The 24,941-nt window shown below is 43.4% G+C and overlaps 1 protein-coding gene across 1 annotated transcript in view; it reads left to right on the top strand.

Moving 5' to 3' along the window:
* The window catches only part of LOC122932481 (RH-like protein), a 55,029-nt gene that overhangs the window by 25,966 nt on the left and 4,122 nt on the right, over positions 1 to 24,941 (top strand). The window contains exons 2-9 of the mRNA XM_044286914.1: positions 2,540 to 2,726; positions 4,316 to 4,466; positions 5,626 to 5,779; positions 7,875 to 8,041; positions 12,156 to 12,293; positions 16,145 to 16,272; positions 21,904 to 21,983; positions 24,252 to 24,325. Of these exons, the coding sequence (XP_044142849.1) occupies positions 2,540 to 2,726; positions 4,316 to 4,466; positions 5,626 to 5,779; positions 7,875 to 8,041; positions 12,156 to 12,293; positions 16,145 to 16,272; positions 21,904 to 21,983; positions 24,252 to 24,325 (1,079 nt within the window). The remainder of the gene's footprint in view (positions 1 to 2,539; positions 2,727 to 4,315; positions 4,467 to 5,625; positions 5,780 to 7,874; positions 8,042 to 12,155; positions 12,294 to 16,144; positions 16,273 to 21,903; positions 21,984 to 24,251; positions 24,326 to 24,941) is intronic.

The following is a 24,941-nucleotide window of genomic DNA, read 5'->3' as shown; positions in this document are numbered from 1 at the left end:
GAGGAGGCGATGTCCGTGTTTCTAAAGGGGCGTCTCCTCACAGGCTGTGAGCTGCCCAATCGCAGCGGAGAGCATCACAGCCAGGGAGAAGGAGACGCCCCCTGAGAAACGAAGCCTCCTCCTCCCTGTACCGATGGTATGGATTTACATACCAGGCGGTAAACTAGAACAGGGGGGCGCAGCGCATAGAATAAATAATAAGCTGACAGCTATCTGATAATGTCAGGAACGGTAAAAGGTCCTCTTTAAAGGGGCTGTCCCACAAGTTAATAGAAGGCACTTGCTAATGTATTATTATTATTTGCTGGCTTGATTCATTTTTCCATTGCTTTATACACTACATCCAGCGATGTAATCCAGTGATGGTGGCCGTGCTTGCACACTAAAGGAAAAACACTAGCGTCGTTGGTGGCCGATACCATGGAGCGCACATAAGCACACATGTACAGCAGCTGACATCCTGGCCACTTCGTATCTGCACTGCTGCGGAGGCCATAACTGCTAGTTATGGCGACCGCAACAGCACAATACACTATTAAAGGGGTTGTCCAAGTTATATTTATTGATGACCTATCCTCAGGATAGGTCATCAATATCAGATCAGAGGGGGTCCGACACCTGGCACCCCCTCCGATCAGCTGTTTGAAGAGAAGGCTTGCGCGGTGTCAGCGCTGCCTCCTCTTCACTGTTTACCTTCTAGCCGTTGCATCTGCAGTGGTAAGCAGGTGTAATTACACCCAAGCCTTCCTATTGAAATGAATGGGACGGCTTGGGTGTAATTACACCTGCTCACCACTGCAGATGCAACGGCTAGAAGGTAAACAGTGAAGAGGAGGCAGCGCAGACACCGCGCACGCCTTCTCTTCAAACAGCTGATCGGAGGGGGTGCCGGGTGTCGGACCCCCTCCGATCTGATATTGATGACCTATCCTGAGGATAGGTCATCAATAAATATAACTTGGACAACCCCTTTAAGTGCCTTGTAATAACTTTTTCTACATGATAAATGCCATGTGCTTTAATGTCATAGCTCTCATATTCTTCTTAGGCCACATTCACATGTGTGAGTTTTCCGCGCAGGTGCAATGCGTGAGTTAAGCGCATTGCACCCGCACTGAATCCGGACCTATTCATTTCTATAGGGCTGTGCGTTGCGTGAAAATCGCAGCAAGCTCTATTTTGTGCGTTTTTCACGCAACGCAGACCCCATAAAAGTGAATGGGGCTGCGTGAAAATCGCAAGCATCCGCAAGCAAGTGCGGATGCGGTGCGATTTTCACGCACGGTTGCTAGGAGACGATCGGGACCCGATCTTTATTATTTTCCCTTATAACATGGTTATAAGGGAAAATAATAGCATTCTGAATACAGAATGCATAGTACAATAGGGCTGGAGGGGTTAAAAAAAATATAATAATAATTTAACTCACCTTAATCCACTTGTTCGCGCAGCTGGCATCTCTTCTGTCTTCTTCTTTGAGGAATAGGACCTTTGATGATGTCACTACGCTCATAACATGGTCCGTCACATGATCCATCACCATAGTGATGGATCATGTGATGGACCATGTGATGAGCGCAGTGACGTCACCACAGGTCCTTTACCCAGGTCCTGAAGAAAGAAGACAGAAGAGAAGCCGGGCTGCGCGAACAAGTGGATTAAGGTGAGTTAAAAAAAAAATTTAACCCCTCCAGCCCTATTGTACTATGCATTCTGTATTCAGAATGCTATTATTTTCCCTTATAACCATGTTATAAGGGAAAATAATCCAATCTACACAAACTTGAACCCAAACCTGAACTTCTGTGAAGAAGTTCGGGTCTGGGTACCACATTCAGTTTTTTATCACGCGCGTGCAAAACGCATTGCACCCGCTCAATAAAAACTGAACAACGGAACGCAATCACATTCAAAACTGACTGCAATTTTGTACCTACTCGCTCTTATCCGGACACGCTTGTCTGAAAGAGGCCTTAAATTGTATTGTTATATTCTTTGGTTTTAATACCACAGTCCTGGACATGTACAATTTTTGTATACACAATTTTTTATTTGATTGCTATGTATTGTATAAAATAATGCCCTCCTCACTTTGTATTTTCATGGTTTTTATAGTGATACTTGTGGTAAATGCTGTTTATTGATTTTGATTGTGCTGATATTTGTGTCTGGAATTTAGTAGGTGTTAAATGGCCCGGTAGGTTCTAGCTGTGCATACATTGTGAGACCCTATGGATTTTAGCTAATGTACATGTATAGAAAATGTGTGAAAAACAGCTATGATAATCTAAAAGATAAAAAAGATTTGAACATCAGAATGCAAAGAGGCAAAAATATTTATTTGGGAATGAAATTCAGAAAGGATTCCTCATGGGTTTAAAGGAAACGTCCAAAAATATTATTTGATAGTAAGTTGAGCCTACCGTCCTGTTAGCAGCACAAGCAGCAGCCCATTATTTGCATGCAGTATACCGCTGAAAATGCATGATAACAAATTTGCTAATTTTGTTTGTTTCTGCTGCATATTTTTCATCTTTAGCATTGCAAGATGTGACTGTCATGGTTTTCCTTGGACTTGGATTCCTTTTCGGATTCCTAAAAATGTTTGGATTTAGCGGAATTGCTTTCAACTTTTTGAATGCAGCAATAGGATTACAGTGGGCCATTATTTTAGAAACCTTAATATTTAAGAACTCCGGTGAAATTCAAAGCATTGGCATAAACAGGTATGTTATATAACATTTTCCCACTTTTTCAAATTTAATATTGCATCACTACATCAGACTATAAGGCTAAGCCTTCGTTCACATCACTGTTCAGCCTTTCCGTACTCCTGCTCCGTTTAGGGGCAGGAGAACGGAAAGGACAGATAAGCACATAACTGACGCCAAACTGAGTCAAACGGAGCCCTTAGGACCCCATAGACTATAATGGGGTCCGTTATGTTTCCGCTCAGAAGATGATTTTTAAGCGGAGACAAAAGTAGTGCAGGCAGGACTTTTGTCCCAGCTTAAAAATCATCTTCTGAGCGGAAACCTAACGGACCCCATAATAGTCTAGGGGGCCTAAGGGCTCCTGTTGACTCAGTTTGGCATCAGTTATGTGCTTATTCATCCTTTCCGTTCTCCTGCCCCTAAACGGAGCAGGAGAACGGAAAGGCTGAACAGTGATGTGAACGAAGCCTAAGGATAAACTGCAGCATGCTGCCACCAACAAGCCACAGCAAAATAGCAGGAAAATGTTGGTGAAAGTAGTATGTTTGTGGTAGTTGTTCACATATACCCACTCTTGCGAGTCAGCCTGTGTCTCAAAGGGGCCCTAGCCTTATAGAGGACTCATTTTCTCAAGAGGCATTTGGACCATAAATAAAATTAACCATACTGTTAAAGGGGCTGTCCAAGTTAATTAAAGAAAGGCAGGAATGCTATAAGAATAATATAAAAAGTTATATACACCCTGAACCCCCTCCAGTCCAGCGCTGCTACTCTGTCCTCCCTGCCAAGGCTTTGTTTTCCTGATTGCAGTGGTCCTAATTGTAGCCAATGCCTGGCCTCAGCAGTCTCATATAGCTTTTTGGCCGCCTTTTGGCTGCAGTAGCCAGATGCAGTGTACAGCGTACTGTACATCATTGCTACAGCAAATACATGACATGGAATCGCTGCGGGGACGGGGAGGATAAGTGACAATGTTGAAACATGGGGGTTTCAGGATGATAAGTATACAGGTTTTTTAGGATTATTTTTATATTGTTTTGCCTTTTTTTTCATGTATTTGCATAACCCCTTTATTAGGCTACTTTTACATTAGCGTTTTCAATTCCGCTTTTGAATAGCGGAAGAAAACGCTTCAGTTTTGTCCCCATTCATTGTCAATGGGGACAAAACTGAACTGAATGAAACAGAATGCACCAGCATTTTCCTCTCCACGATGTGGTGCGGAGCAAGGCTGATCGGTCCTGACACACAATGTAAGTCAATGGGGACAGATCAGTTTTTTCTGACACAATAAAAAACGGATCCGTCTTAAAAACCATTGAAAGTCAATGGAGGACGGATCTGTTTTCTCTGACACAATAGAAAACTGATCCATCCCCCATTGACTTTCTATGGTGTTCAAGACTGCTCCCTCATGGCTATAGAAGACATAATACAACCTGATCCGTTCATGATGGATGCAGGCGGTTTTATTATTGTAACGGAAGCGTTTATGCAGATCCATGACGGATCCGCAAAAAACGCTAATGTGAAAGTAGCCTTATGTTTGCAATGAGATAAAAAGTCTTTAATTTACACTTACCATAGTGTCTTATTCACAGCTTAAGAAAAGGCCTAATGAGCATTTTTCCAGTCTTAATCTCATGTGGCGTAGTCTTAGGAAAAGTGAATCCTCTACAGTTGGTTGTGATGACAATGCTTGAACTACCTATATTTACTGCAAACAGATACATTATGATACATTATCTTACGGTAAGAGATGCTTGTGCTAAAAGAATATCTGTCTTGACTTCATTTAGTCTTAGGGTTTGCCTTCGTTCAGGTCATAATATGTCTTGCACTGGTAAGATAAAATCAACTGAGGAAGCCATGTCCTCAAGTTTCTAAACAAATCTTAAAAGAAGTAACTGTTTTCAGTTGGGGTATTCCAAATGTTAACCATTATCACCTAACCATGGGATCTTTTAGATCAGTGTATGTTGGACATCTGGGACCCTCACCAATTACTAGAATAGGGGACTCCAGTCTCACGTCGAGGCTTCTATGCCTCTCATAGGGTTTTATAAAGCAGCTATGCAAATGCTCAACCTCTGCTTCATAATAGCCCGCACCCTTTAAAATTCCCACCAATCAAACATTTATTTAATCTGGTCACTAAAGTATTTTGTGCATATGTAGACAAACAGGCAAAATGAAGAGGGAGTGAGCAGAATAACAACACCAAAACACTACATAAAAATTATAAGGGAGATTTATGAATTTATCTAATGGTATCAGCATTAGTATTAGTCTCAACACAGTATAAATACACGTCAGGAGAATCTGTTGTAGAAATCTGAAACTGTTATCAGTGATTGATAGCATTCTCTGTGTAAGTGTATATACAGAGATAGCTGTTAGTCAGGGCTCATTCAGATGGCCGTATGCTGTCCGCCAAAAATGCGGATCCGTTTTTTTGCGGATTAGATGCTGACCCATTCACTTCTATTGGGGGCCCTTTTCTATTCCACGGCTACGCAAAACAAGTGAAACATGAAGTCTATGGGTCCGCAAAAATACTGAATGCTATCTGTTTTTTTGTGGACAGCATACGTCCGTCTGAATGAGCCCTAAGTGTGTACACAGAGATATCTGTTAGTCACTGGTAAGACTGCCCTTGTGACTACTGAGTTAAAAAATAGCATGTATTGTATTGTATTTCAGTGCAGCTTCGACTAACGCCAGCGTATGAACCCACTCCTTTTTTATTTTTACATATATACTTTTCTTTTTATGTTTTTGTGCACACTGAAGTTCTTATGTGACCCATTGTGTTTCCTTTGTGGATTATACACAATCTAATTAATTGTATTGAAATGCTTTTCTGTAATAATAATTATAAAGAAAATGATGTTTGTTTTGTGCTTTCTAGATGACTAATCATAATAGCATGATGCATGGTCATATTTTTGGGGCATATTTTGGGCTTGCCGTGTCATGGTCAATGATACCACCTTTAACTGGAAACAAGGCTAGTGAAGAGAATGAGAAATCTACACCCATCTCACAACTTTTTTCCATTTTGGGTAAGAGCTACTGTCCAGAAACCACAAAATGAATATGTATTATAAGCGTCACTCCATGGAACACTGCTACACAGTGTAAGAATAGGATTACCAAAAAGACAGGAAACACAAATAAAATTCTGAATAGTAAGGTGTGAGAAGTTTTTATTATGGTGAAAAATGTTTTTCCAAAATGTCCTTTCTTCTGTTTTGGTCCTAAGGTACTTCAATAGCATATTCTTAATTTCTGAAATAATATTAATCCATCTTGTTGGTTGTCCTTGTCCTTTTAACTCTTATGAGCTTAACTGTTGCCTCCACTGAGCCAGGCTTTCTCATAATATACCCAAAATTAAAGAGGGAAAATAGTGTTAACATACGGTATGTCACCTTGAGCTACCATTTGTGTCATAGGTTGGTAAAAACTTTTTCATACCAGAGCATTCAAGGATGTTTGGACAGGCACTGTCAACATTAGAGGTAGACTTATGTAACTAACCATTGGATAGAATTATTTTGTGGTGTATTTTATGATGTACTATTGGCCATAGGCCAGTTTGTTATTATTTCAGGAATCAGAATGAATAGGACACCCTAGATGAAAACTTACGGGCACATATATTAAGACCGGTGTTTTATAAGTTGGTCTTAATAAAGCCCCATAGCTGGCGGCGGATATGCTAAAGTTATGAAGAGGCGCAGGCCTCTTCATAACTTCGGCACATCCAGCACTAGTTCAAAATGGAAGACAGCTTCCGAGCTATCATACATTTAGACAATTTTCTATACCTAAAACAAGCGTAGAAAATGGTAAATAAGATAGGCCTACCGGCTTGTCCCATTCACTGCCCTCACCACGCCCATAATTTTAGACCTTGCGTGAGCGGGGAAAAATCACAGATAGTGGCGCAACTAACCGTTGCACTACCATCTGCGCCTGAAATATAATTTAGGCCTATTTCAGAATAGTAAATGACCTCCTTAGTTCTTCTCAAAGAAATTAGAGATTCTATGAATTCAAATTATAGAATAGAATCCTACAAGTGCCACATGTGACACATAAAGAAGTTTTTACTTACTGTAGATGTTGGCCATATATGTTACACATCAATGGACAACTAACTTTGTCATAGAGAATCTCAAATTACCTCGGTCTGAAGTACGAAACCACTAGACACCAGACACTGAAGACAATAATGCCGATGAAGAGTGTGATTTTCTCCTCCCTCCTAGAGAGGTCGCTCGGGTTCTTTCTTTTCTTCGAACACTCATACACAGCCTGAGTGATTCGTACCCTCTCCCTGCAGACTGCCTTGTCTGTCCTTTCTCCCCTAGCTACACTTTGATACAATTCAGCCTGTGTGATGAGACTCTGACGCGTTCCCCCATGGACCTTCAAAATGGTACGATTAAATAACATTGAAAAATAGTAGTAAATGCAACAGAAGTACAACTTTCCAAGGTATGTGAAGGGAAAGAATATTAAAACCCTTATATTGTGACCTGCTAGCTTCAGTTATGATTCAGGATCCCCATAAACTGAAAACATGTATAAGTGGGGGTACACTTTAAAGGGATATATCCAACTTGAACAATAATGATATGTCCACAGTGACTTACCGTAAACGTCTGATAGATATTGATCTAATTTCTCTCTGAAATCTTTATGAAGCACAAATGGGCCAGACCCACCAGGTTATTGGTCAATGCATCCAGGGAGAGAATGAATGAAGAGGTGGCCATGCACATGCATTACCCTCTCTCTGTTCGCTTTATTGAATAGCTACAAAAACAGCTAAAAATACCAAAATAATAACATGTTGTGTAGTGAACAGTAACTGATATCAAGAGTGGTCAAAGCCTGCTCTTGTACTCTTTCTGGAACCTTAAGGCAATCTTTTTTAATTTTGATTTTCTTTTATCTTTTCTACTGGATTACCTGTTTCTCCATTAACATCCCATTCAGTAGCCATAGCTGGTGCACAGAATGAATGCGGTGATCACATACTGAGATTCATTCATCCACACAGAGATGCATTGCTCAAAGAAGATATACAATTTTGATTAGATTCATTGTTACATTGCTTTGTGACAAATTATTTTCTTTCTTTTCCAGGAACTCTATTCCTGTGGATGTTCTGGCCTTCATTTAACTCTATAACATTGACTGATCCCCACCAGTTAAGAAACGCTGTCTACAATACATTTTTCGCTCTGGCCACTAGCACTGTCACAGTGTTTTCTGTATCTGCACTACTGCACCAGGAGGGGAAATTTAAAATGGTAATAGTTATTACTATGCATATTACATTGCTATGCTCCAGTATAATGTTGTCAAACTCAGACCCTCAAACTAATGCTATTTATAATAATTCTGTCCCCTTATATTATAGAGTGGCCTTTGGCACCCTTAGAAACCGAGGCCTGTTACAGCAATGATAATGGTCATTAGAAAAGTTTGGATGTTGACACTGCTGACATCAGACTTTTAATACAAATGGGATGAGAACAGTAGTAAAGGCTCCTTTACATGGGACAACTGAGCAGGCAGTTACTGGGAATGAACTGTTCTTCTCGATAACTGTCTGCTCATCAGTGGTGGTGAAAGTTGTGTTTACATGCACAGCATGTACAGTCACCTCTACTGTATAACATAGCTGTCACCTCCCGGCTAGGGCAATGGCTCAGTTACTGAGCTGGTGCCATATTTAAACACACAGCGTCTGCCAGACATGTATGACAGATATTACCAAGGTGGTAAAGGTGATCATACACATGAAATAACTCCCCACCGTATAATTAGAGCTGTTACTAAGCCCGAAAAAAAGGGATAGGGAGCAGGTCACCTCCTACAGCCGCCCTAATCCTGACCCTGATCTCCTGACCGTATGAGCGCCCCCTAAAGGTGGGAGGGCTCTCACACTTGAACCTGGATCCTACTGACCCTAATGGTCCCTTGCATAGACGTCAGGGATAGGAGACAACCGGTTCCTCAAGGAAACAGACAAAGTGGAGTCTCCAGCGGCCTAGTAACAGAAGGGAAAAGATAGAATCAGCAGCAACTGGAGAAACAACAGCACACCAGAACATCAAACACTTACCTACCGCAGCAAAGATGGAAAAACACCACCAAAACAACCTGGACCCCCATGTGGACACCGATGCAAGGTGGCTCCAGGCAAGGCTGCTAATATCTTTTAGGTTCACCCCTCTGGGAAACCAATAGGACCCCCTTTCGGAGGTAACAACAGACAGGGGAAAATATCAATCATCCATGCAGATCACAACACCAAACCGACCTGACATGGAACACCAGACATGACATAAACAACTAAACCCCAACATAAACCACACCAAACAACATAACAGGTGGGGAGGGGAAAGGAGACAAAGGGAGACAAACGATGTCCAACTAGGATGCCCTCACACAGGTAAGATGACACATCTAGAAAGGAGCAGAGCTCCTACATATATACAGGCAAACAACCAACTGACCTTCCGGCTCACAACACTGTATAAGAAGAGCCAGAGGCCACACCCAGCTCAACCAAGCACACATCTTAAGGGCTCCTTCACACTTGCGGCAGGACGGATCCGGCAGGCTGGTCTCCCTGTCGGATCCGTCCTTCCACTGTTTCGCCGGACCGCCGCTCCATCCCCATTGACTATAATGGGGACGGGGGCTGAGCTCCGGCGCAGCACGGTGGTGCACGGCGAAAGCCGCCGGACTAAAAGGTCCTGCATGTCCGACTTTTTAGTCCGGCGGCTTTCACCGTGCACCGCCGTGCTGCGCCGGAGCTCAGCCCCCGTCCGCATTATAGTAATAGGGACGGAGCGGCGGTCCGGCGACTTGGCGAAACAGCGGAAGGACGGATCCGTCAGGGAGACCAGCCTGCCGGATCCGTCCTGCCGCAAGTGTGAAGGAGCCCTAACCCTAAACACACCAGGATGGGAAGGGACACACAACTTAAAGGGAAAGTGTCAAAACATGCAAAACAACATGGATGGGAAGGGACACACAACTTAAAGGGGAAGTGTCAAAACATGCAAAACAACATGTTGCCACCAGCAACAAGCATGCATGGCAAAAGTGTCATGGTCCACTACACCAGACCGTGACACAGCCGTGACACTCCCTCCACTCAAAACCCTCACCAAAAAATAACGGGGAATAATAAAAAAAAGTGCAGATTCTGTGTCAGCACATCCCTCAAAACTGCCGCCAGCATGCCAGGACCACCAACTAGGCCCCTGGCAGCCAGCCAACAAGCAGTAAGGCGAAACCATACTGAACACTGCATCCATCTCAGACACAGTGCACACTCTGGGCGGCTATCAGCAAGCATTCCCAACCAGCACACAGCCAGTACACCAAAGGAATGCAACCAGCCCAAGAGCAAGGAACAATTGAGAACGGAACGAGGGGACACACCAACACAAGCAACGGTTCAACAACAATGGCAACACCTGTTACCCAGAACCGCGCCGTTAACAGTAACACACCTTTCACCCTCCCTCCGGAGGATAAGCATGTGCACCAGAAAATGGCAGGCGACACATGCTGAGCCCTCTTTCGAAGGCACCAAGCGGAGAGGCTTAGTTGGACATACTGTCACGGTAGGGAGCGGGGGAAACCCCCCACTGTGCAGTGTCAAAGGGTAAAAAGGGGATCAACCTGGCCAAAAGGAGTAATAAGGGAGACAAACGATGTCCAACTAGGATGCCCTCACACAGGTAAGATGACACATCCAGAAAGGAGCAGAGCTCCTACACATATACAGGCAAACAACCAACTGACCTTCAGGCTCACAACACTGTATAAGAAGAGCCAGAGGCCACACCTAGCTCCACCAAGCACACATCTTAACCCTGAACACACCAGGATGGGAAGGGACACACAACTTAAAGGGAAAGTGTCAAAACATGCAAAACAACATGTGGCCACCAGCAACAAGCATGGACGGCAAAAGTGTCATGGTCCACTACACCAGACCATGACACAGCCGTGACACAGCTATTACTCCAAACTCAATCATAAACATTCATGATGGACTCGGTCGAGCGTGCATACATATTTTTTTTTATGTTTTTGTGTTTCTCACACAGAAGAAAGCATGAGAAAAGATAACACATATTAGTAATTTCTAGTAACAAAAGTCATAGAAAAACGAATTTGCTTATCATCAATGAAGTGATCAAAAGATGAGAACCAATATGAATAGGCCTAACGAATAAGTGCATCATGCAGGTTGCAGAAGACCCTTGCTACCACTTGAATTTAAGACCTGTTATGTTACTACACATAGGGGTATCTCCCTTGAGTGTTTATAAACCTCTCCCAGGTATTGAAGAATGTTATACTCATGTCTCTTTGTGTAGTGAGGTGTTCATTTTAAATATAAAAGAACATTTATCGAAGAAAAAATATGCAAATTAGCATTTAGCAAAAAAGAGGGAAAAAAATCTGTGCCTCTGACACCACCTTTAGTAAGGCAGCTATCCTTTAAGTCAATGTTCTTCAAATAGGTGGAGATAGAGGTACAGCTTTGTTTTCTCTTTTGGAAAGAGAGCTAATTTAAAAGTAATATCAGGAAGTATTACTTTACTGAGAGAGTAGTGAATGCATGGAATAGCCTTCCTGCAGAAGTGGTAGCTGCAAATACAGTGAAGGAGTTCAAGCATGCATGGGATAGGCATAAGGCCATCCTTCATATAAGATAGGGCCAGGGGCTATTCATAGTATTCAGTATATTGGGCAGACTAGAAGTGCCAAATGGTTCTTATCTGCCGACACATTCTATGTTTCTATGTTTAATTGGCATACCTTTTTCTGAGAGAAGCATTGCATTGCCTATAGTACTCCTTACTTCAACAAGACACAATCTATAAGGAGAAATAGTACTCCCCAGGTCTAATAAAAGAAAGAGAGTTGGAAGAGAAGTATACAGCCAGGACTGTAATATAGACAAGGAGGAAATTGTGGAACCTGGGGTACAGTGATATTTATCTGGGTTCGTATTCCTCAAAGATTGCCCACAGAGGGTCCCAGCGAGCAAAGTTGGTCAGATTTGAGCATATATGTTTATTTCAGGAGAGGGTAATAAATAAGCTACTGACAGATGCCTCTGACAGCCAATTATCTCCCATTGGAGATGAGTTTGAAATCTAACAGGTATGATTCATATTTCAATTTTCATCTGCTGTTGGAGCACAGTCAGCATTCCCTCTCTTCCCAAATTCCCTGTACACATTAGAATTTGTCCGTGTCTATTGGAATTCGCATGCTTGACCTCACTTCGCATGACCATTTGTAGATTGTTATAAGCTCTGATGTTTAAAGTTTCTTCAAAATGTATACTCCCAGAATGATCAGTGATTGTTTTTTTTTTTTTCTTAGGCCAATGTCCGAAATGCAATACTGGCAGGTGGGGTTTCAGCTGGATTTATAGCTCATATGGTTCAGTATCCATGGATTTCCATGGCCCTAGGATTAATAGCTGGAATAGTCTCCACAACTGGCTTTACATACCTACAGGTAAGGTTCCTGTTAAGGATACCTCCCCTAAAGTTGAAAATTCACCTTGCTATGCAGTTGTAATTTTCACCTTCATCCTTCCCCCACAGTTAGAACTATGACGCTGTGTCTGCATTCAGTTTGTGGCCATGAACCATTTTACGGGCTATATATAAAATAACTGGCTTTGCTGGGTCCTTTTTATGTTATGATATTAGTAGTCCACAGGATGAAACCAGTCATATTGGGGAGCTATAAAATAAAGTGCGACGATTTTGCATATTACAAACATTACAAACAAACATGTAACGGCACCCCAGGCATAAAAGGGGGTAAAAGCCGTTTAAGAGATATTCCCTTTCCAGATGCAAAGGCAGCTACTAAAGACACTAATCTCCCGAACTGGAAACCATATGAATGCTGCATACACCCGAATAGGAAAAAACATATGAAAGGTTTACACTCCTAGCAATCGAACTGGAACAGCATACAATCTCCCCCCAAGAATGAGACCAAGCTCTGTGTTGAGGATAAAGCAGTGGACAGCCAGAGCTGTGTGTTTATTGTTCTTATATACACATTCTTAGGCTACTTTCACACTAGCGTTCTGCTGTCCGCTCGTGAGCTCCGTTTGAAGGAGCTCACGAGCGGAGCACAACGTTTCCGTCCAGCCCTGATGCAGTCTGAATGGATGCGGATCCGCTCAGACTGCATCAGTCTGGCGGCGTTCAGCCTCCGCTCCGCTCGCCTCCGCACGGCCAGGCGGACAGCTGAACGCTGCTTGCAGCGTTCAGCTGTCCGTCTGGCCGTGCGGAGGCGTGCGGATCTGTCCAGACTTACAATGTAAGTCAATGGGAACGGATCCGCTTGAAGATGACACCATATGGCTCAATCTTCAAGCGGATCCGTCCCCCATTGACTTTACATTGAAATTTTTCTAAATTTTTCTAAGTTATTAATGCAGACGGATCCGTACTGAACGGAGCCTCCGTCTGCATTAATATGATCGGATCCGTTCAGAACGGATCCGATCAAACGCAAGTGTGAAAGTAACCTTACACATTAGTACCACCCACAGGGTTTTGTAAAACAACCAGTAACCCCACACAATACACTCAGACATTCCCACACAAAATCCTCCCCTCTGCCTGTGATACAATTACCTTACACAATGGGTTAATGTAATTATCACAGGCAGGAGAATACACAGTTTTACACAATGTCTTCTGTCCTGGAGACAATTGGGAAGTAATCCAATTTATCTCCAAGGGCAGCGGCAAAACTCCATTAGCCACATGGTAGCAAAAGACAATAAAATACATAAGGATATTTAACTGGGCAGCTATTGCATAAAACATAGACATTTAACATATCCCCAGATAGCTCAGGTCTGAGTGCATTCAATTATTAGGTGAATGGCACTCAGACTACACAAATACAGTTTAATTGCAGTCTTTGCAGGGGAAAATCACGCGTTTCAACATGGGGCCATAGTCTAAAAGAAGCAGGCGGGCAACCAGGCTTCTCCAATGCAATGTGGCGAGATTAGTCTCGTCACATCTCTCCCCTTTTCCAAACAGACTAACAGGGTATCTGACTTCCTGCCAGTCAGTGCCCTTGTTAGTCCAGCAGCCCACCCACAAAACAGAAACAGCAGTACAGCCCACCCACAATAAAGGGTTACTACACCTGAGCAAGGGAGAAACTTGTCCATGTCCATGTGCCTCACTACGGCTGTGTGGGGGACTGTTAGACTGCCTTGGTGGGTTGCTGAGTAGGCAGAGACCAGCGGTACTTTGCCCTGGTGCCAACGCTACCATGGAAGAAGCCTGGTTGGAGCCTGGTTGTTGGAGGGGGATACCGACTGTCTCCCCTTTAGATACACAGCTCTGCTGTTGTAGGGCGAGACCGACTGTCTCACCTTTAGCTAGACCACCATGCTGCTGTGGGGGGAGACCGACTGTCTCCCCTTTGGCTAAACAGCCCTGTTGCTGGGGGAGAGGACCGACTGTACCTACCCCCTGTGCTGTGAGTGCAGAGACCGCGGTCCCATCTGCACTGTTGTGGGGCTTACTGTCTTCCCCTGGTGCGTTAAACTGCCGCTGGGGGATGGAGACTGGGCTCCCAATTCCCTGTAAATCACATTGCCGCTGGGGATTGGAGACTGGGCTCCCAATTCCCTTGAAATCACACTTATTTACAGCCTCTGGGGAGGGAGACCGAATGTCTCCACTCCCAATACAGTGTCCTGTTGCTGGGGGAAGGAGACTGGTCTCTCTATTCCCTGTAGGACACTCTGCCGCTGGGGGACAGGACTGACCCGCTCTGCCCCCTGTAATCAGCCTGCCGCTGGGGAATGGAGACTGGGCTCCAAATTCTCTGCAGGACTGGTGGAGAGACCTCGGTCCCATCTCCACCGGCCACCTGGGGTTCTTCCCAGTAACACTCCACAATATCTGCCCAGCTGAATGGGTCTAGATCCGGGTCTGTCATCTTGCTGTCCTGCTGAGCCTTCCCAATGGAGTGAAAGAGATCTCGGTAGTCCTGCTCCAGTTCCCACTCCAGGGTTGCTAGGTGAGCCAGGTCTTTCTCTACGCGTTTCAACATGGGGCCATAGTCTAAAGGAAGCAGGCGGGCAACCAGGCTTCTCCAATGCAATGTGGCGAGATTGGTCTCGTCACAAAACACATCTAGAAACTACTAGGAATAAGAGCTCCCACTATGCATCTTCCAAAATCAGAATATGGTGGTTTGTACATTTTACTTTATATCCAGATATCAAGGACGTATAGGAAGAGTATTATGAGGATATCCCTGTCAGTCACTATCTTATTGACTAGCTGAATCTTTACAGAATAGACCAATTAGTCTAAGGGTCCTTAAACGTATAGATGATCTGCCAGATTATCGGTAACGAAGCAGACTCTCCTGATCACTGTCAGATCATCAGCGGAGATGAATGCAGCATTTACATGTATCAATCACCTCCGCTGTATAGTGATAAGCGATCAATACAGCGATCAATTCTCCCCATAGAAAATCGTTCTTCTAGGGCAGCGGATCCCTGTTTATACACCACAATTTTCTGTAGAGGAACAATGTTTTTTGTGTGCCACCCAAATGACACGATCACCTAATGAACAAGCTTTTGCTCGTTCATCGGATGATTGCCGGCACCCTTTACATTGGCAGATTATCCAGCATTAGTGTTTATACAAATAGTATTTCCTGTAATCTGACAGATTAATCTGAAATCGATAAGATGTATAAGAACCCTAAGGACCCTTTCACACAAGCGAATTTTGCGTGACGTAAACGCATAGCACCCGCACTTAATCGTGACCTATTTATTTCAATGGGTCTGTGTACATGAGCGGTTTTTTACGCATCAGTTCTGCATTGTGTGAAAAACGCAGCATGTTCTATATTCTGTGTTTTTCACGCAGCCCTGGCCCCATAGAAGTTAATGGGGCTTCAGTGAAAAACACATTGCATCCGCAAGAAAGTGCGGATGCAATGCATTTTTCACTGGTGGTTGCTAAGAGATGTTGTTTGTAAACCTTCAGTTTTTTTTATCACGCGCGTGAAAAACACATTAAAAAACATTACACCCGCGCGGAAAAAACTGAACAACTGAACGCAATCGCAGACAAAAAGGACTGAACTTGCTTGCAAATGAATGCCTATTTTTCCTCTTAGTGAGACCATATCCTTTTATATGTCATTAGAATCTTTCTTAAACAGGTTTTTTGCTGCAAAAATAAACAGCAATACAAAATATATAGCATGAAAATAAATATCTAAAAAAAGGTCAATACTGAAATAATGAATAATGATAATATGTAAATAATGTTTTTTTTTTTTTTTTTCAGAACACTATGAATTTAATCACATTGGTACACGATACATGTGGAATTCACTATACTTTTGGAATGCCGGGACTTCTTGGAGGTATAGCCTATACAGTCATAATCCTAACGGCAGACATTGACATATCAATGTAAGTATCTCAGGGGCAAAAATGCTTGGAGAGGGAGCAGCTAATAGCTTAAAGGGGATGGTCCGGGTTCAACTCTTATTTTCCCTTATTTTCACCCAGGCAGCCCCCCTGAGGCTAGCATCAGAGCATCTCATGCTCCGATGCGCTCCCTTGCTCTGCGCTACATCGAGCAGAGCACCGGCTCTTTTGTTTATCGTAACACACTGCCGGGCGGAAGCTTCCGCCCGGCAGTGTGTTCAGTGACATCACCGGCTCTGATAGGTGGGCTTTAGTACTGCCCTAGCCGTTTTACTGGCTAAGGCAGCGCTAAAGCCCGCCCATCAGTGCAGTCGACGTCACCGGGCTTCCTGGCAGCCCTATGGAGAGCCCGGTTCATCACTATAATTCCTAAAAATGCCTTTGCCCTGCACGATTTAGCGAAGGGTAAAGGAGAGCATCGGAGCATGAACTGCTGCGATGCTCAAGTCAGGGGGGCTGCCTGGGTGAAAATGGGGATATGTCCGGGTTCAGCTCTGAACCCGGAGAACCCCTTTAAGGTAATTCAAATAATGGGTTTCTGCTGCAGACTACTACAACTTGATTGTTAGACATAGGACCGCCAAAATGAAATATATGAGCCCAATAGTAGTTATGCCATGTTCAGGCTGAGTTCAGACTTCAGTTATTTGGTCAGTTATTTCCTTCAGTTATTGTGAACCAAAACTAGGTGCAGGTCAAAAACACAGAATATGTGCAGATCTTTCCATTACATCTGATCTGGCTTCACTACTGGTTTTGGCTCACAATAACTGATCGAAATAACTGATCAAATAAATGAAGTGTGAACTCAGCCTAAGGCCTCATGCACACGACCGTTGTGTGCATCCGTGGCCAGTTGTGCCGTTTTCAGTTTTTTTCGCGGACCCATTGACTTTCAATGGGTCCGTGGAAAAATCGGAAAATGCACCGTTTTGCAGCCGAGGCCGTGATCCGTGTATCCTGTCCGTCAAAAAAATATGACCTGTCCTATTTTTTGGACGGACAACGGTTCACGGACCCATTCAAGTCAATGGGTCTGTGAAAGAACACGAATGCACACAAGATTGGCATCCGTGTCCGTGATCCGTGGACGTAGGTTGCTTTCATACAGACGGATCCGAAGATCCGTCTGCATAAAAGCTTTTTCAGATCTAAGTTTTCACTTCGTGAAAACTCATATCCGACAGTATATTCTAACACAGAGGCGTTCCCATGGTGATGGGGACGCTTCTAGTTAGACTACACTACAAACTTTGTACAAGACTGCCCCCTGCTGCCTGGCAGCACCCGATCTCTTACAGGGGGATATGATAGCACAATTAACCCCTTCAGGTGCGGCACCTGAAGGGGGTAATTGTACTATCATATTCCCCTGTAAGAGATCAGGGCTGCCAGGCGGCAGGGGGCAGACCCCCCCCCCCCCTCCCCAGTTTGAATATCGTTGGTGGCACAGTGTGTGCCCCCCATCGGGTCCCCCGTCCTCCCTCTAGTGTAATAAATCGTTGGTGGCACAGTGTGGCCCCCCATCGGGCCCCCCTTCCTCCCTCTAGTGTAATAAATCGTTGGTGGCACAGTGTGCGCCCCCCATCGGGCCCCCCTTCCTCCCTCTATTGTTATAAATCGTTGGTGGCACAGTGTGCGCCCCCCATCGGGCCCCCCTTCCTCCCTCTATTGTTATAAATCGTTGGTGGCCCATAAAAGAACTCCAGACTTTACATTGAAAGTCAATGGGGACGGATCCGTTTGAAATGGCACCATATTGTGTCAACGTCAAACGGATCCGTCCCCATTGACTTGCATTGTAATTCAGGAAGGATCCGTTTGGCTCCGCACGGCCAGGCGGACACCAAAACGACTTTTTTTTCATGTCCGTGGATCCTCCAAAAATCAAGGAAGACCCACGGACGAAAAAACGGTCACAGATCACGGACCTACGGACCCCGTTTTTGCGGACCGTGAAAAAAAACTGTTGTGTGCATGAGGCCTAAGTTTCACTTTCTAAAACAATAGCCTCAGGGCTTACCTTGGTCTTAACCAGAAGGTACTGCTTAACCCTTTCATGACCAAGGGTCATTGATGCCCTAGTGTCCAGGTCAAAATTTACAAATCTGACATGCGTCACTTTATGTGGTAATAACTTTGGAACACTTTTACTTATCCAAGCCAGATCTCTTGTGACACATTGTACTTCATGATAGTCATATATTTGAGTCAATATATTTCACCTTTATTTATAAAAAAATACAAAATTTACCCAAACTTTAGAAAAATTCTAAATTTTCCAAATTTCAATTTCTCTGCTTCTAAAACAGAAAGTGATACCTAATAAAATATTTATTACTTAACATTCCCCATATGTCTACTTTATGTTGGCATCATTTTGGAAATGTCATTTTATTTTTTTAGGACGTTAGAAGGCTTAGAAGTTTAGAAGCAATTCTTAAAATTTTTAAGAAAATTTCCAAAACCCACTTTTTAAGGACCAGTTCAGGTCTGAAGTCACTTTGTGTGGCCTACATAGTTGATACCCCCATAAATGACCCCATAGTAGAAACTACACCCCTCAAGTTACTCAAAACTGATTTTACAAACTTTGCTAACCCATTAGGTGTTTCACAAGAATTAAAGGAAAATGGAGATGACATTTCAAAATTTCACTTTTTTGGCAGATTTTCCATTTTATTAAAAAAAATTCTTTAACACATTGAGGGTTAACAGCCAAACAAAACTCAATATTTATTACCCTGATTCCGCGGTTTACAGAAACACTGTAAACCGTAAACTGCTGTACGGGCACACGGCAGGGTGCAGAAGGAAAGGAACGCCATACGGTTTTTGGAAGGCAGATTTTGCTGGATTGGTTTTAGATGCCATGTCCCATTTAAAGCCCCCCTGATGCACCCGTACAGTAGAAACTCCTAAAAAGTGACCCTATTTTAGAAACTAGGGGATAAGGTGCCAGTTTTATTGGTACTATTTTGGGGTACATATGATTTTTAATTGCTCTATATTACGTTTTTTGTGAGGCAAGGTAACCGAAAAATTGCTGTTTTGGCACCGTTTTGTTTTTTTACAAGCTTCATCTGACAGGGTAGATCATGTGCTATTTTTATAGAGCAGGTTGTTCCGGACGGAATGATATCAAATATGTCTATTTTCTTTGTTTGTTTCAGTTTTACATAATAAAGCATTTTTGTGTGTCCATTTTCTGAACGCCATGTTTTTTATTTTTCTGCCGATCGTCTTGTGCAGGGGCTCATTTTTTGCAGAAAGTGTTGAGGTTTTTATTGGTACAAATATTGGGTACATAGGATTTTTTGATCATTCATTATTACACTTTATGGGGCAAGGTGAACAAAAAATTGGCTGTTTTGGAACAGTTTTCATTTATTTATTTTTACAGCGTTCATCTGAGAAGTTAGGTCATGTGATAGTTTTATAGAGCAGATCGTTACGGACGTGGCAATACCTAATATGTATACTTTTTCTTATTTATTTAAGTTTTACACAATAATAGCATTTCTGAAACCAAAACAATGATGTTTTAGTGTCTCCATATTCTGAGAGCCATAGTTTTTTCATTTTTGGGGGCGATTGTCTTAAATAGGGTCTAATTTTTTGCGGGATGAGGTGACGGTTTGATTGGTACTATTTTGGGGGTCATAAGCCTTGATTGCTTGCTGTTGCACTTTTTGTGATTTAAGGTGACAAAAATAGCTTTTTTGGCACAGTTTTTCTTTTTTTTTTACGGTGTTCACCTGAGGGGTTAGGTCATGTGATATTTTTATCGAGCAGGTTATTACGGTTGCGGTCATACCTAATATGTATACTTTTTAAAATTGATTTCACTAACACAATAATAGCATATTTGAAATAAAAAAAATATGTTTTAGTGTCTCAATGTTCTAAGAACTATAATTTTTTTATTTTTTGAGCGATTTTCTTATGTAGGGTCTCATTTTGTGGGGGATGAGGTGACGGTTATATTGGTACCATTTTGTTTGATATACACCTTTTTGATCGCTTGGTGTTGCACTTTTTGTGATATAAGGTGACAAAAATGGCTTTTTTTACACATTTTTTATTTTTTATGGTGTTTATCGGACGGGGTCTATCATGTAATATATTATAGAGATGGTCGTTAGGGACGCGGTGACACCTAATATGTGCATTTTATTTTTTCATTTTTTTTTAAAGGAAAAGGCAATTAATTTTTTTTATTTACATTTTTTTTTATTATTTTTTTTTTACTTTTATTATTTTCACTTTCTTTTTTTATCAAGTCCCTCTTGGATCATGAAGATCCAGTGGGGCTGATGGCTGTACTATACTTTGCAATGCTCTTGCATTGCAAAGTATAATACTATTAGATGCCCTGTAGGTGGCAACAGCGGACGCTTTTGCAAAGCGTCCGGTTGCCATGGCAACCACCGGGCGCTGCCATCACAGCACAGCAGCCCCGATGGTTGAGAGAGGGAGCCCCCTCCCTCTATTAACCCCATGGATGCGGCATTTATGGGGTTACAGCAGAGTGTCAGCATTGAGCTGACACTCGCTGCTGATGGCGGCGGCTCAGGAATGGAGCCGCCGCCATAAAACATAGACTAACCAATCGGAAGGATTGCCGGCAAGGGGCCACTCTGAAGTAACAGTTCCACACAGTCTAGAAGATATAAATTCAAAAAACTCAATCCATAATTTTGAACTTAGTCCATGTCAGAAAAAGCCGTTGATGGGGTGGTTTCCTCTCCACACCTGCATCAAATAGATCAAATTAAACAAACAAAAGTCCTTGAACTTTTGTTGGTCCAACACTGTATTTAAATAACACTTTTCAATGGTACCATAGAGGTCTTCTCCCAAAGCCAAATAAACTTGTAAACCCTGAACCTCATCTAATTATCTGTATACTAAGATTAATATTAATAATACTTATACTTCAAAACAAATATACATATTATTTTCTATAAGTAGTAGAGATCTTTATCTTCCTACTTCAACACATTAAACAATAGCAATGCAGCGATCCAATCTCACCCAGGGAGAAAGTGAGCTTTTTTTTCTCCTTGGCTGTGATGCTCTCCGCTGTGATTGGATCACGGCACAGCCAGGGAGAAGGAGACGCCCATTGAGAAAGCCTGGCGTCTCTTCCTCCCTGTACTGATGCTCAGTATTAACATACTAGGCGGGAAAACAGCAGGGGGGCACAAAGGGGCGTAGGAGCGATATTTAAAAAAAACTGGCAGGATGGCAGCATCAGCGGCAAAGAAAGGTATTTAATTAAACTAAAAAAAAAACCTCTTTAAGCTGGTCTTACACATTAGATGTGTATCATGCCAATTTTGGTGGGCTCAGACAACCATCTAATGTGTGTGGTGGCATCTCCGGCTCTTCCCTGATGGATGATGTTGGGGGAGCTGATAACCTGCAGCCAGAGGAGTCTCCCCTCCAACTTTCCCCCTCTTCCGTTCACTACATACAGTATGTGTGCTCGGCCAAACCAAGCACGCATGTATGGAAGGATAGGGAGAAATAACCGATGGACAAACAATTGTGTTGACAGCTATCTTGTATATGGCCAGCTTAGGGTGACACTTCTAATCTTTCCTACAGATCAAGATTTCAAGCACTTGTTGGTGTTGGCTGTATCCTTCTAACATTGATGCTAAGCCTAGGTGGTGGAATTCTTACAGGTTAGTACAATCTTCACTGTAGATAATTTCTAGTCAGTCATCTAAGTAAACAATGTACCGGTATACACCCTGAGAACAATAAATGCATACATAATAACTGAAGCTCACTTTGATACCATGTTCTGGCCAATAGTAAAAAAAACATCTAGACCAGGGGTGCACACCCTTTTTTGGTCTGAGGGCTGCATTGTTACATTGTTTTATTTTAAGGGGCCACATAAAAATGCCAATCAGCGCTCATTTGCATCGACCACTTACACAGAACGGTGCAAAGTGAATGGGGGCGGAATGATTTTTACAGCCGTCGTCCCTCCCTCATTTATTTGTGTTGATTATCAGCAGCGCATCTCTGATTACACAGCGAGATGTGCTTATGATAATTGCAGAGAGAATAGCAGTCAAAAATCCTTAATGTATGGCCAGTGGCTTGCCTAGGGTGTTTGGCACCCAAGGCGGGTCCTTTCTCTTGCACCCCCCACCCCCCAATACTTGACCACATACCTCTTACATCCAGGGACATCTGTCATGTAGACCTTCTCTTCCTCTGTTAGACCACCATGACAAATTCTTTCAGCCGTATCTCGTCTCTACAGAGTTTGTAATACAGACACGTTAGATTTCTCAGTTTTTCCATCAACCTCCCCATCCTGGTGTCCCCACAGTGTCATCCTGCTGCCACCCCCAATACTGTGCCCGTTGTGCCCCCCAATTCCCCAGGTACTATACTGCTGAAAAAATAGTGACCCCGATAGACATAATTAGGGTCATTTATGAAACTGCAGTTAAGTAGAACTGGATTTCCAAAAGAGCTGTAAAAAATGAAAGGTGGAATCTGATTGGCAGCTATGGGCAACTAAGCCAGTTCTACTTTACACCAGTTTGATAAATTACCCCAAATGTCCCTATAGTGTCTACAGCAGTTATAATGTCCCCTAGAGTGCCCCCAGTAATAATCACACCCTATATTGTGCTCCAGGTAATAATCCCTGTATAGTGTCTCCAGAAATAATAGAATTACCCCTACAGTGCCTCCCCAATAGCAACGCCCCCCACACTGCCCCCATAGTAATCCCCACATAATTTCCCCAACACTGCCCCCACATAGTAATTTCCCCCACATTGCCCCATATAGTAATTTGCCCCCCACATAGTAATTCCTCCCATAATTATTGCGCCCACATAGTAATCCTTCCCATAATTTTCCCCCACATAATAATTTGCCCCCACACAGTATCCCACCATAATATGTTTCCCCCACATGTCCTTCTGTGTCCCCCAAAGTTGGCACATAAAAAAACAAAAACAAAATACTCACCTATGTCCAGGCACTTGCTCGCAGAGGAAGGCGCGCACACTTCACTGTGCTGCTGCGTCCCGGCACAGGAGCGCGCAATGATGTAATCACGCACGCCTGTGCCGGGTTTTCACTACCGCATAGGCCTGAGTCCTATTAGGCCTGAAGCCTATGGCGGTGATCGGGGTACTATGCGCTCCCGTGCCCCGCCACAGTATGTGGGCGTCAGCTCTCCAGCAATGAGCGCTTCCATCTGTATTGATGGAAGCGCTCATTGCTTCTCACACCCCCCTGAGAGCCTGCACCCGGGGCGGACCGCACCCCCCCAGGCACGCCACTATGTATGGCCATCTTTAGATGAATAGTTTAGTAATTTTGGAAGTTTGGAGGAACGTTACTGAACTGAAATGTGGAATTCCAAAATAAAGACAAATATATACATTCAGGGGGTCATTTACCGTACTAAGCTGAAATACACCTAAATTAGGCGTATTACAGGCACAGATGGCGGCACAACGGTTAGTTGTGCAGCTATCTGCGACTTCGCCCTGCTCACGCTAGTTTTAAAACTATGAGCGTAGCGTGGACGGGCCGGCAGGCCCATCTCATTCACCATATTCTACGCCTGTTTTAGGCGTAGAAAATAGTCTAAATCTAAGACGGCTAGGAAGCTATCTTACATTTAGAAATGGCGCTGGATGTGCCGAAGGTATGGAGAGGCCGGAACCTCTTCATAACTCTGGCAGATCCACCACCAGCGCAGAACTTTTTTAAACGCCGGTCTTAATAAATGTGCCCCTAAATTTCTAAAATAGCCCAGTGTAATTGGATCACATCACATTCAGAACAAATGTGGTCCCTCACTACCTATCCACAAGAAAAGGACCTGCCTGAGTTTCTAGCCTTTACCGTGTTCATACTCTTGTTTTCTAGAAATTGATGCGAGTTCATATTCCACTTTATTCCTGATACAGGTCTCCTGCTTAAATGTAAGCTACTGAGGCCACCAAAGGAATGGCATTTCTTTCATGATCAGTCATATTGGGAGGTAGGTTATAAAAAAAAGTCTTTAATTTACTGTACTTACACTTATTTTATAGGTTGTCTTTCAGGTTTGTCACAACTTTCAGAATAGCCATGCTGCATGTAAGGGCTCTTTCACACCTGCGTTCTTTTCTTCCGGCATAGAGTTCCGTCATCGGGGCTCTATGCCGGAAGAATCCTGATCAGTTTTATCCTAATGCATTCTGAATGGAGAGAAATCCGTTCAGGATGCATCAGGATGTCTTCAGTTCAGGACCGGAACGTTTTTTGGCCGGAGAAAATACCGCAGCATGCTGCACTTTTTGCTCCAGCCAAAAATCCTGAACACTTACTTGCTGCAAGGCCGGATCCGGAATTAATGCCCATTGAAACGCATTGATCCGGATCCGGCCTTTAGCTTTTTCTGAATGGTTACCATGGCTGCCGGGACGCTAAAGTCCTGGCAGCCATGGTAAAGTGTAGTGGGGAGCGGGGGAGCAGTATACTTACCGTTCGTGCGGCTCCCGGGCGCTCAAGAGTGACGTCAGGGCGCCCCAAGCGCATGGATCACGTGATCGCATGGCACGTCATGCATGGGGCGCCCTGACGTCATTCTGAAGCGCCCCGGGAGCCGCACGGAC

The sequence above is a fragment of the Bufo gargarizans genome, chromosome 3 (assembly GCF_014858855.1).
Source record: "Bufo gargarizans isolate SCDJY-AF-19 chromosome 3, ASM1485885v1, whole genome shotgun sequence".
Classification (NCBI taxonomy): domain Eukaryota; kingdom Metazoa; phylum Chordata; class Amphibia; order Anura; family Bufonidae; genus Bufo; species Bufo gargarizans.
Note: the sequence above shows the minus strand (reverse complement) of the source record. Positions and strands in the feature narration are given on the sequence as shown.